Source organism: Copadichromis virginalis, linkage group LG13, assembly GCF_057382275.1.
Source record: "Copadichromis virginalis isolate Kocher_CV1m ecotype Utaka linkage group LG13, C_Virginalis_male_GT1.1, whole genome shotgun sequence".
NCBI classification, from domain to species: Eukaryota; Metazoa; Chordata; class Actinopteri; order Cichliformes; family Cichlidae; genus Copadichromis; species Copadichromis virginalis.
The window spans coordinates 410,450-423,353 of record NC_140630.1 but is presented as its reverse complement, the minus strand read 5'-3'; the positions used below and the strand labels follow the sequence as shown (position 1 = coordinate 423,353).

Here is a 12,904-nt window from a genome sequence, read left to right as displayed (position 1 = left end):
CAAGGACATGTTTCTTTTCCTGATTTTATTTGAAAGCTTAATTTATGGAAAGAACATGGGATGCTTGTTTTATTTCAGATGTTTCTTTACCCCCACACAGGTTGGGAAAGATGACTTTGAGATAAGTAAGACCCCCACAGTCGGGTCAAAGGCTCAGCTGAATCACCCACTGGTCAACCAGTACAGTCTGACACTGGGTCAGGACCTTGGCCAGCACGACACAAAGTCTCTCATCAAGTGTGTGGAGACGCTTTCTTTCATCGTTCGAGACGCCGCCCACGTCACGCCTGACAACTTTGAGCTGTGTGTCAGAGCGATACGAGTGTTTGTGGAGGCCAGCCTCAATGGAGGTGAGACACTAACGTCCGGTTGGTTTTATCAGAAGAACTATTAAACTTTGTTCACTTAGTACTAAACACACTGAGTTAAATATAGCAGGTCAGTACTGAACACATCACCAGTTTATTTCTAAAGGTGTGACTGGCATGAAAGTCTCACCAGATGTTGATAACAACACATTCAGTCCACTCATGCAAACACATCAAACCACAGATGTCCATAAATGAAGTTATGATTTAATATTGGAACACGTTCATGAGTCCTCTTCACACGCTGAGGTTAATTATGGAGCTCCACAGGGTTCAGTGCTAGGACCAATTCTGTTTATATTATTCATTAGAAGGCATAGCATACATTTACACTGCTATGCAGATGACACGCAGATCTATGAAGCCAGATAATATATTCACATTCCAGTTTCTCTCCAGTGTCCGTGGGAAAGTACCAAGAAATGATGAATGAAACATCCGTGCCTCACATGTGGTCAAAAGCTTAGAGCTGTGGATTCAAGCAGCAGAAATGAGCTGGTTTTAATTAGTGGTTTCATGGATGATATAAAACGGTGTAATTACTGTGTACTTTCCATCGCCACTTACTGAGACGAGGAGGTAAACTGCACTGCATCCACACGGCCACATCTCCAGCACACCCAAGCAGCAGCATGCTGGATGTGCACCGAGCTGCGAGGGCTCTCTTTTAGCTGCTTGTGGCTTTAATTGGTCCCATTATTATAGCATGTTTTAAACCCTTTATAGATCGCCTCTCTGTTTCCTCATACTTGTCCAGGTTACCGCAACCACGACAAGAAGAAGAGCCACAAATATGACACCTCCAAGTCTCGGATGAGGAAGAAGGCAGGCGGCAGGGAGAAGGACAGCGGAGGCAGCGTGAGGCGAAGCAGCAGCAGGACCTTCAGCCAGCGCCCATCACGTTCCTACAGTGATGATGAGGAGGATGAGGGTGTCCCAGCCAGTTACCACACGGTGTCATTACAGGTTAGTCAGGACGTAAGTACAACAGCCCTCTTTACCCTTCCTTACCCTTCTAATGATGAGAACCCAGCTGTCCCAAAAGCATCTTGTTTTACCCACACATCTCTGATTCAGTTGAGCATTTTAATGCAGCACTGAGACTCCTCCCACTGACTGTAGTGTCAGCATGTTAGACGCCTGGTTTGGGTCACAGATGGAGTTTTATTCAATTCAATTCAATTTCTTTATTGTCCCACAAGGGCAAATTAGTTTAGCAGCAGGAGGATAAAAATAAACAGAACAATACTATAAAATAATAATAACAGTAATAATGATAGAAAGTTCAAGGACAATTATTTGCCATTAAGGAGACAAGACGCAGTAGGGATAAAAGAGACCTGGAGTCTTTTAGTCCTCCTCGGAGGTGCCCTAAAACGGCGGCCGGAAGGCAACAACTCAAACTCACTGTGAAGTGGGTGGTTCACACAATTAATAATAGAATGAGCCTTTCTAAGCACATTTCTATTGTAAATGGCCAAAAGTCCATCTTGCCAGCACCCTGAAATTTTGCTAGCAGTTTTTACCAGAAGTCCCAACCGATTCTTATTCTTCACCGTCAGGTTACCAAACCAGGCAGCGATACAAAAAGACATCACAGATTCGATAAAGCTTCTATAAAACAAGGACAACATCTCAGATGAGACATTAAAAGATCTCATTTTCCTTAAAAAGAACAGTCTTTGAACTTTTTTAGTAGTGGCATCAGCATGAGATTCAAAACACAGTTTATGGTCAAGTACCACACCTAGATATTTATAACTCTCAACAGTCCCAATATCGGCAGTTTCAATGATAGTAGGTGATGAGCTATAAGAGGACTTCCTAAAATCAATAATCACGACTTTAGTTTTAGGTGCAGCTTATAATGTGTTGCATCAGGACTCTTACAGCTGTAAATCCACGTCAGCTGTAAATGTAGCATCACACTCTTCCTGACAGAGTCCCATTTGTTCTGTTTCTGATGTGGTGATGGGTCACAACACTGGGTTGAAGGATGTTACCTGTTTATGCTCATTGTTACGGTCAGTGTTCACCAGAGTTTCCAGCTAATTTCAAAGACCATTTCACTTGTGTTCTCGGCACAGTCACAGACTTATTGTAAGTGTAAGTAGGTGGAACATGCTGTGTTTAGAGTGTTTACACGTTAAACAGAGAGTTGAGAGCTGTTTCAGTGCCTGATCTCATCCTTCAGTGCAGATCAGAGCGGTGGAGCTTTTAAGTCAGCATGTTCAGAGTTGGATGGACGTTTGAACATTTTTGTGTTGTTGGTCTGGATTTAACATCCAATTAATGTATTACACACACACACAGGAAGTAAACATTACAAACCAAAGTGCAGTTTGTGTCGTGGATGTAGATGTCAGTGCTTTGACCCATCTCCGTCTTTTCTTCCTACACAAAACCATCTTCACTGCTTCCTGTACCTGCTACTATGGCTGTTAAACTAACATGGCTTAAAATTCTTCTCTTATTTTAAAGAGCCTTGTTTTGTACCCAGTGGGAGATTGTAACTACAATACTTACGTACGAATTTGAGTTTATTTTGTTTCATTCAAGTCGTTTCTTTGTATAATGACACTCCACCTCCTCTCAGACAAACATGGTGTTTTCCTTGATCACATTTACTGATGTCATTGCCAACTAATGACACATAAAGAGCAGCTTGTGAAGAACTTCGTAAATGTAACTTCATCTACGATGAAATTAGATGAAAGACAAACATTTAAACCACTTTGTTGTGTTCACCAGTAGTTTTGAAATATTTTCCTGTGAATTCCTGGAAAAAATAGTCAGCGTATTAGTTCATGATGAAATTAATTATTAGCTAAAGTTCTGTATAAACTGGTTTATTGACCAAATAAACTATTAACAAGAAGAGCAATGCTTTTATATTAAAGCATAAATATGAATAATCTCCCTATTATTCACTGTGGCATTGCAGGACTTCATAATATAATGTCTGTATAACATATAGCATAGTCTCTTGTTATGTGATTGATCAAACTGTTTACTGTCACAGACACCATTACTGCATCCTTGCTGCTAGTAGAAACTGAGTAAACATCTAAATAGTCTGTACATGGTTTTATTCGTCAAGTTTGAACTGCAGACATAAAGCTGGACATCTCCTTATTATTAATGCTGGTTTTTGTGTGTGGGGGGGTGCAGCTCTTAGATCTGATGCACACCTTGCACACCCGGGCTGCCAGCATCTACAACTCCTGGGCAGAGGAGCAGTGCCATCTGGAGGCCTCCAGCAGGAAGATTGAGGCTGATTCTCAGACTTTGTGGACCAGCTGCTGGTGCCCCCTGCTGCAAGGTAGGAAACTATTCTGTGCTCTCTGACTGTCGTGCACACATTCACAGTGTGTGTGTAAATATGGCTTGTAGTAAAAAGCCTGGTTGGAGCTGAAAACTAGAGGTTTCCAAAGTCTTCTTGGCAGTTAAATTAACAAAGGGATTTTGGTAATAAAGATCAGCATTTAGGAAATTCAGAAGTCTTATTTAACGTTTTAAAAATTTGAAATTTATCAATTGCGCAAAATGTCTTAACTCAAAACTTGAAAATGTATTTATTTAAATGTGTCTTGTGAAGAATTGTGAGCAGACTTTGTTTTCCCTCATGGAAAACTAGTCCCTGTTCAGATACTCAGGGAATTCTTAGCAGGATCACTGACGTGCTCCATCCTGGAGCTGAGATAGTCCTCGATAATCTGGTTTGACTTCAGCTGAAGCTCAGTCTCATAGGTTGGTGGTGGATATTCCTGAATCTTGATCTTAGGTGTTGTGTTGTGTATACTACAACATGTCTGAAGTACTTGGTGTATTTTTTGTCATAGAATAAACTTTTTTTTGTTTCTGTTCTTAATGTAGACCAAATGCACAGTCTTGTATATTGTCTTACAACATGTCTTTTTACAAGAATTTGAATTTCTGGTAGATCTGTGTTGTTATAAAGGATCTCAGACCACGCTTGCTCTTTCAGTGTATGTGTGTTACTGTTTCTAGTACAAGGTTGAGAAGTCTTTTTCTTTTTTAGGTGCCATTTTCTTTTTTCCACACTTTTAGTTTTCTCTCAGATGTCAGTTCTGCTTCAGCTCTGTAATGCAGTTTATGTTCATATCAGTGTCTTCGTCACAGCTCCACTCAATGTCACTCCCACAGGGATTGCTTGGTTGTGCTGTGATGCCAGGCGACCGGTTCGCATGCAGGCCCTCACCTACCTCCAGAGGGCACTGCTTGTTCATGATCTGCAGACACTTGATGCAATTGAATGGGAGTCCTGTTTCAACAAGGTAAATGCTGAATGTCTGCGTTATTTCAGGACTGTGAAGACACCTTTGTTCACTCGTTTTTCATTCGTGTTTCTTTGTTGGCTGTCAGGTGCTTTTCCCCCTGCTGACTAAGCTGCTTGACAACATTAGCCCAGCAGATGTTGGTGGTATGGAGGAGACCAGAATGAGAGCCTGCACGCTGTTGTCAAAGGTTGAAAGCATCACATATTGCACTGCACACAACCACAGTTACACAAGTTAAACCAACATTCCAACCTGCGTCAGATCTATGTCGTAACTGGAACCCCATTTTAACCCTATGCTGACGTGAACCTGAGAAATATTAACTACATGTCGGGTAAACTACATGCATACCACAACAATTTGAATGGCATGGAAGGTTGCAGTGTGATACATTTTAGGTGATACATTTCCTGCAGAAGTTTAAATCAAGCTTAATATTGTTTAAGTTCCCACCAAAACAGCCCTGACCTAGATATATATGACAGAGATGGATATAGTGCCTAGAATGTTTCCTGTGGTATCTGGCACTGAAACATAAGCAATTGATCAGTCGAGTTCTGTGGGCATGCAGGGCACACGGGGCATGCAGGGCACATGCAGGGCACATGCAGGGCACATGCAGGGCACATGCAGGGCACATGGCACATGCAGGGCACATGCAGGGGGCACATGCAGGGCACATGCAGGGCACATGCAGGGCATGAGGGGACATGCAGGGCATGAGGGGACATGCAGGGCATGAGGGGACATGCAGGGCATGAGGGGACATGCAGGGCACATGCAGGGCACATGCAGGGCACATGCAGGGCACATGCAGGGCACACAGGACATGCAGGGCACACAGGACATGCAGGGCAGCTCCCCTGATTTGGCCTGTTCTTGTGAAGATACAGTTCACATAAACACTGCCTGTAGCAGTTTCCAGGTGGTGCCACGTGTCAAAGTTAAGGCTCACCACATGGGTTGCTCAGAAGAACATTACATTCCAACAAGATCCTGAATTGTATTCCCTTCACCTGTCAGTGCCTTTAATGTTGTGGCTAATCAATGTTAATAAAAGTCGCTCTGTCATTGGTTCATTTTGTCTACATCTCTTTGCCGTAGTTTGAGTTTAGGTGGTCAAACATTTTCTTCTGACGTGTGATTGTCTTCTAGGTTTTCCTACAGCACCTCTCTCCTCTGCTGTCCCTGCCTACCTTTGCTGCCCTCTGGCTCACCATTTTGGACTTCATGGATAAGTACATGCATGCTGGATCAAGTGACTTGTTGGTAAGGAGAATATAATTCTTATGTCCACATTACCAAAATACCATGGTAGTTATGACTGTCACTATGAGAGAAAGGTGTGTGTAGACTGTGTTGCCTGTGTGTGTTCGTGTAGTTGGAAGCCATCCCTGAGTCTTTGAAGAACATGCTGCTGGTTATGGACACAGCAGGCATCTTCCACAGTGCTGACTCTAGGACAGGATACTCTGACCTGTGGGAAATAACTTGGGAAAGAATTGTCTGTTTCCTGCCTTTATTGAGGGAGGAGCTCTTCAAACAGACTATCATACCAGGTGTGACACACTGACATGACAACCTGTAAATTTGAGCTTGTACCGTCACCAGTTTTACCCCGTTGTATCATCTTTCATTTTAGATGCAGTACCCAATCCTCAAGCAGAGTCTGTGCAGCTGACAACCCCAGCAGGCCGGCCCCCATCGCCTCAGGTGTCTCCACCTCCCATGCAAACACCCGCCCAAGCCCCAGTAAACTCTACAGTGGCTCAAAGCTCCAGCAGGCCGGCCTCACCACTGGAGCCTCCACCAGCCAGTGCCAACGGTAAATGTCTGAAACTTTCCTCTATTATAGCACAGTATGATCTCCGTCAGGGTACAAATACATGTAGGATATTCATTTGTTTTAACGGCAGATGGATAAAATGGCAAAACTTTTAAATGGTCTAAATGACCGTCTGTGTGTAAGTTGAAACCTGATGTTAGAAAACCCAGGGGGCCGAATGGCTCAGCCACTGTTCAGCTGAGGTCATGGTCATGAGTGGCCTACCACTAACTGTGGAATATTTAGCAGTGAGGAAACTACTGGATGGCTGGACTCGTTGCACGAATAGCATCCTATCACCCATTCTTACACACATGGTTGTAAAAGCAGTCTGGATGGAAACAACGTGGCATGTTACACACCGTCAGTGTTAATAGTAGTGTGTGAAACCTGAGGGGAATCCTTGCTGCTTCTGCAGGTGGGTAATTAGCAGCCAGGTGCTGGTAATTAGTTGCACTTTGATTAACTGACCATCTCGTATCCAAGTAGTCAGAAATGTTGCAGTCTGCAGGTCTGCAGTATTCATGCTTGTGGTAACCCAATGCCAAGTATATATGAGTCTTAAAGAAGTAGTTGTTACGGCCCATCACAGATTCATGGGCCATATTAAGTCATTTCCATCAGAAACATTCAGGACTGTTGTCAGTTTTTGTAGCTGTGGATCAGCACATTCATCCCGAGGTCAGAGCATGCATGCTCAAAAGACTGCAAGGAAAACAGCAAACTGCTCCAAGTGAGACTGTGTAGGCCTCATGTTCAGGCATATCACACTGATAACTGATGTAGAGCAGAGACTGAATCACTGTGTTCTCTCGTTTCGTGTTCCAGGATCAGGCCGATCATCTCCGGCCCCCCCCTTGATTCCTCCCATGCCAGTGCCATTAACAACCTCTCCTGTCCAGGGTCCTTCACCTTTAGGCCAGTCCCCCCTCATTCTGCAGCCCCTTGCTTCTCCTCTGCAGGTGGGAGTCCCACCCATGTCCCTGCCAATCATTCTTAATCCCGCCCTCATAGAGGCCACATCCCCTGTACCACTGCTTCCTGCTCCCAGATCGACAACTCCTTCCGACGAGGTCCAGTAAAGTCCAGCTGCCCCCCAGCCATGCTGTTCTCTCCTTAACAACTGGAAGAGCTGCAGCTTAAGATGGGACATGGAGTAGTACCGCATTTAAAGGAGAAATCCTCCAGAATGGAAACCTGGTGACACCGATAAAAACTCAGCACTGATGTTATTGTAGGAAAAACCCAACAGGTTAAGGTTGGTTTAGAAGCCACGCGCAGTCTTTGAGAGGTTAGTGCGACCCACTGAGAGCAATTTACTGATTCCACAATTTTCAGCAGTGTTCACCGTGCATATATTTTAAGTCAGGCAGTAATTTTAAACCCACAGATCGAACTTATCCCCATTGATTTATATTTGTGTTTTTTACTGTTGTAAGTCTGTAAACGGATGAACAACACAGCGTGTTAGTTGTTCTCTTTGAACTCGGTGGGTGATGGGTTCAGAAAGCTGACTTTGATTACTATTTATTGTTTTTAAAATAAATAGTACAGATGTGTTAAGGACTGTTTCTAAGAGGTTTGTAGTGCCAATGATGATCGTCTGCTTGAGTCGTGATGCACACAGTGGCTGTCCAGGGGTCAGACTGTGCCTCACTGCTTTGTTTTAACAGTTTTTACATAAGAATGGAGCCGTACAGACGAAAACACACTGCACATCCTGTATATTTGACACACACACTGCTTATTCAGTGCCAGACTGTGTCGTTTGGCTCTGGATATCAGCAAACAGAGCTCCGTCTTGTAAATAGCTTCTGAGTGAAGTGTTTTCATTGCCCCACCTCATCGTCAGGATTAGCTTCATGTTGGGAGTGATGAAAACATTTCATCTAGACTGAGCACTGTTGTGTTTTTACATCAGAAACACCTGCAGGAGTCCTCTCTTCGCCCCAGGCTGAACTCATAGCTTTGCTCATATATGTCTATGCTTCACAACAACCTAAAGATAAGAAGGACAGTGAGTTGTGAGGATTATATGATCTGCATGTTTTAAGATTCCCAGAGCCTTGGCTACAGTCTGATGTTGCAGAAGGCATGACAACATCAGCATGTGTAAAATGGCCAAGTTCGATTCATCGTTTTGCCCCAAGCTTGCATCTCATAACCTTCAACAAGCAGCAAATGGAGGCGTAAACATTCCAGTGTCAGTCTGTAGTGAGCACGCTCTGCACAGGAACTGCTCTGGTACAGGAGCTCGCCACGCCGTCACGTCACCTTCTCCTGACTTGCATCTTTGATTTGACAGACTCGTACGAAACATCTGAAGTTTGCAGCATCGTGACAGAGAGGAATCACACATGTAGACCGGTGGTTTTCTTGTGGTTCTCCTTTATTTATCCAGGTAAAAGGCTCACTGAGATTACAGTCTCTTTTCCAGAGAGAGGTTGCCAACAGAAGTTAAAACATTTCCACAACACGTCCTCAGTTTGAGTCAGCTGCTCCTCTTTGCTTCCATACATGTGCTGGCTCATTGGTTAAATGACCATCTGATGTCAAATTGACTGGAAACCATTCACAGCAGTCCTGGGCTTCTCTCACGGATGTTTTGTGTTATTTATTGAAAGTGGACTGAGCTGCTGCAGTACGATGGCATAGATGCAGTGTATGTGTGTCAGTCAGGTAACACTACGGCCTTATAGAGCCACCAACATGTAAGCTGAGTGTTTATTTGTTGGATGGCATCGTAGATTTATCAGAAGCTGATTGTGACTTGAACAGGAAATTCCGTGAATATAATGTCTAATGTATATAAATGAAAGGTAATGTACTTTTTACTATGTAATAAATATGTTGTAAGAAAGTGCTCCTCCTGGTGTCTGCTTATGTTTTAATTCTGAAAGAACACTCTTAATGAAGGGATTAAGCAAAAGCAACAACACATTCACTACATCGATCACTACTGCCGTCTTCTTCTGTTTGTCTGCCACCACTATGTCCGGTTGGTTATCCACCACCATTTTGTCCGTCTGTATCTGGAAGTCCCACAGGATCTTAGCTCGGTCATTCTCCACCACCCTTGGGGGCGTCTCCCAGTTTGACCTCAGGACTTCCAGGTTATACTGGGCACAGATGTTCCTGTACACTATGCCGGTCACTTGGTTATGGCGTTCCATGTATGCCCTGCTTTCTAGCATCTTGCACCCTGCTGTTATGTGCTGGATTGTCTCAGGGGCATCTTTACACAGCCTGCACCTGGGGACTTACCTGGTGTGGTGTGTCTCACATTTTTGATATGTTGCAATACAACTGGGATAACTAACATATAACATTGTGTGTGTAGTAGGGCTGCCACAAACGATTACTTTGATAGTCGACTAGTCACCGATTATTTTTGCAATTAGTCGACTAATCAGATCATCATCCATTGGACATAAAACGTACAGCTTATTGCACCAGCAGCATCTGCTCTCATATAACTATCATTAGCTTACAGCTTTAAGTGTTTAAGGTGCAAACTAAAAATAAAGACGAGATGATAGTTTATTAAGTTTTAATGAAATTTTCAGATTGTTTCGGTGAAGTTTAATAAACTCCTTGCTATCTAAAATATAACAGGACACCGGAGTAAATTCTCGAGCATCTCACACTTCTGATAATCAGCTGTCTGCTTGATGTTTATTCAGCTGTGTAAAAACTATAACTTTAATCTCAGCCAAACCGATTTACTGAGGAACAAATAAAACACTGAAAAAAGCCAAACAATAACATTTTAAGTTATCTAAGTGACTTATATATCATGTTTAACCTGAGTAGCGAAAGACGTCGGTGGGTTTGAAAACGATTTGCCGGGAGTCCGGTGTTCTCACGGCTCTAGCGAGCCTAGCCCCCGGCTAGCTATCGAGCTAGTGGGTAACAGACGTCTCCGAAAACGTCGGAGCACTTTTGCAAACATGTGATGTCTTGATAAACTGAGCAGATATTTGAGGTTTACACAGCTACATTCTCGCCTGAAAATATGTTAAACGTTTATTTTGTGACCCAAAAAGAATAATAAGAGTAACATTAAAACTAACTAGCTGCCGCCATTGTTGGAAACTGAGCTGGGCGCTATGAATTCTGGGGCTGCGTCTCAATTCAGGGTCTGCACGCTTGAAGTACGCGCACTATCACTACCCGATCCGTACCGGAAACCCGATCGGTACCCCGCATGCGCAAATCTTACGTCACTTCCTCTCTTTGCCAACTTTGCGACATTCAATATATTTGAATGATACCGTTAGCGCCCAGTTAGCTCCTAGCATTTCTCAACAGCTCTGACTCATTTTCGACTGCCCGGGACATTTAAACAATGGATAATCCGTATACAAAGAAATTCATGCTTTTCTCCTCAACAGAGAGCGTCCCCCGATTGAGCAACAGCGCCGTAAAATAAGAAGAATGGCGCCTAATTACAGAGTTAATAATGCAGACTTTGTAATATCTCACGTGTAGATTCATCAGCCAGATGAAGTGTTTACTGACAATTGACAGTGATAGCGCACATCATCATCACTATTCCAGCAATCCTCTCTTCACAGACAAGCATAAACACACTCGACTATCGCTAAATCAAATTTAACACACGTTTGTAATGACGCTAATTCAGTGTATAATAGGGTTCATTCGCGTGGTCAGCAGGTGGCGGTATCCTCGTACACTGGGGAGTAAACTGCCATTAAACGAACAGAAGAAGAAGAAAACCCCTGCACATGCGCGGTACGGATCGGGTAGACCCGATTTGTACGGTCAGACTTTACACATGCGCAGTAAGGATCGGTGAGTCCTGATCCGTAACTAGGGTTGCCAACCGTCCCTTAAAATACGGAATCGTCCCATATTTCGAAACAAAAGTACACGTCCCGTATTGAGCTAATAAGGGACGCACTTTGTCCCGTAATACAGTGAGAATCAAAAGTAGTCTATAACGTTTAATGGAATTAACGCTTTGTTTGAAAACATAATTCCCAGCCCCTCTCCTGCTTTGTGACCAATGAGCTGACAGCACACTTATGACAATTCGAGTATGACAATTCAGATTACCGCTCATCTCATTGGTCGAGGAAAGGTCGCTTGCGGAGAAAATACCGGAAGACAACAGATGACCACAACAAGAAGCATGGCCAACAGGGAAACAAACGCCGACACTGCGGTGCAAGTCTCGGACGACAGTACACCTAAAGCTGGGCAGACACTATGCGATTTTTTTCAGTCACGATATTCAGCTCCTGCTCAAACTGCACGATTGACTCGCAGGGGTTAGAAGTTGGTAGGTCACGATGCAGGTCTCACACTATACCACCCGATGCTCTGATGCGACCTGAGTGCTCACACTGTGCCTCCATAAAATGAAGGTTATAACAGAAAATCTGTCGCTCGCTCTCTCTGTCTTTCACTCACACAGACACACCACCACCATCAACTTTGCTAAATTGCTAATGAAAAACATTGATCAGGCAGCTGTGATTGAGCAGCAATGTAAATCCAACTATTTTCACGGTTGTTGTGGTCGTGATAATTTTGTTAGGCCACATCGAAAAGGCTCGGATGAGCTTTCCAAAGTTCTACAAGTTGTGCCTCCATCGCTTGTGTCCAGATCACACGCTGCACAGCCGTGCTGCTCCGTCTTTTTCACCGACGTTTACGTGTTTGCGCGTGAGCAGTGTGAGCGGCTGTGGTGACACCCTCATAGATGAATAATGATGATGAGTTAAGATGCGTAATCATGGGAACAAGCGGGTTTACAAACAGGAGCAGCTGATTAGCATTAGAAAAGCTGAAATAATACCTCAACTGAACTCAATTGTACTAAATGCACTAAATGTGCACTGTTACAAGAATGTTTTTCTTTCTATTATTTTCTATTATTTTAAGTTAAGCAGGACAGAGTGCTTTTAAAGAAAGATTTACTTATATTCTCAAAAGTTAAGCATGACAGGCTTCTGTTTAAGAAAGAGACCTGTTTTACTGTGTTAATGTTGTCATTTTGAGCTAAAAATAAATGGCTAAATGATCACTTGTTTCACATGTGTTCATATCACAAAGAATAGAATATGCATCTACTTAAATCAACTTCAAGTCAAATGGTTAAAAAAATAATTTCACACACAAAAAAGAGCTAGAAAATTCACCACACTGGGAAGGGTGAAGACAACTGGGTTGCCCGGCCCTGGCCACGAGGTGTCCCTTATGTATTTTCCAGGGAGTTGGCAACCCTATCCGTAACTTTCTTTTTATTTTTCGTTTTTGTCTACATTGTACTGAAATGCTTCATTATTGCAAACATTTTAAGATATACTTGTTATTCTTAACATCTTAACAGATACTCTGACCCATAACTATCGTAAAACGCTACGACCGGAAGTAGAAACCTT

The 12,904-nt window shown here is 43.2% G+C and overlaps 1 protein-coding gene across 4 annotated transcripts in view; it reads left to right on the top strand.

The window, feature by feature from the left end:
* Positions 1-9,357, top strand: part of gbf1 (golgi brefeldin A resistant guanine nucleotide exchange factor 1) — an 82,444-nt gene extending 73,087 nt beyond the window's left edge. For 2 of the 4 annotated variants that reach the window (XM_085476773.1, XM_085476771.1), the window contains 9 exons: positions 101-350; positions 1,126-1,334; positions 3,540-3,690; positions 4,536-4,666; positions 4,755-4,856; positions 5,825-5,938; positions 6,051-6,228; positions 6,312-6,494; positions 7,323-9,357. In XM_085476773.1, coding sequence (XP_085332899.1) covers positions 101-350; positions 1,126-1,334; positions 3,540-3,690; positions 4,536-4,666; positions 4,755-4,856; positions 5,825-5,938; positions 6,051-6,228; positions 6,312-6,494; positions 7,323-7,576 — 1,572 coding nt within the window. In that variant the 3' untranslated portion in view covers positions 7,577-9,357. Of the gene's footprint in view, positions 1-100; positions 351-1,125; positions 1,347-3,539; positions 3,691-4,535; positions 4,667-4,754; positions 4,857-5,824; positions 5,939-6,050; positions 6,229-6,311; positions 6,495-7,322 lie in introns of all 4 variants that reach the window. The other 2 variants (XM_085476772.1, XM_085476770.1) reach the window with 1 other exon arrangement.
* Positions 9,358-12,904: the final 3,547 nt, after the last annotated feature.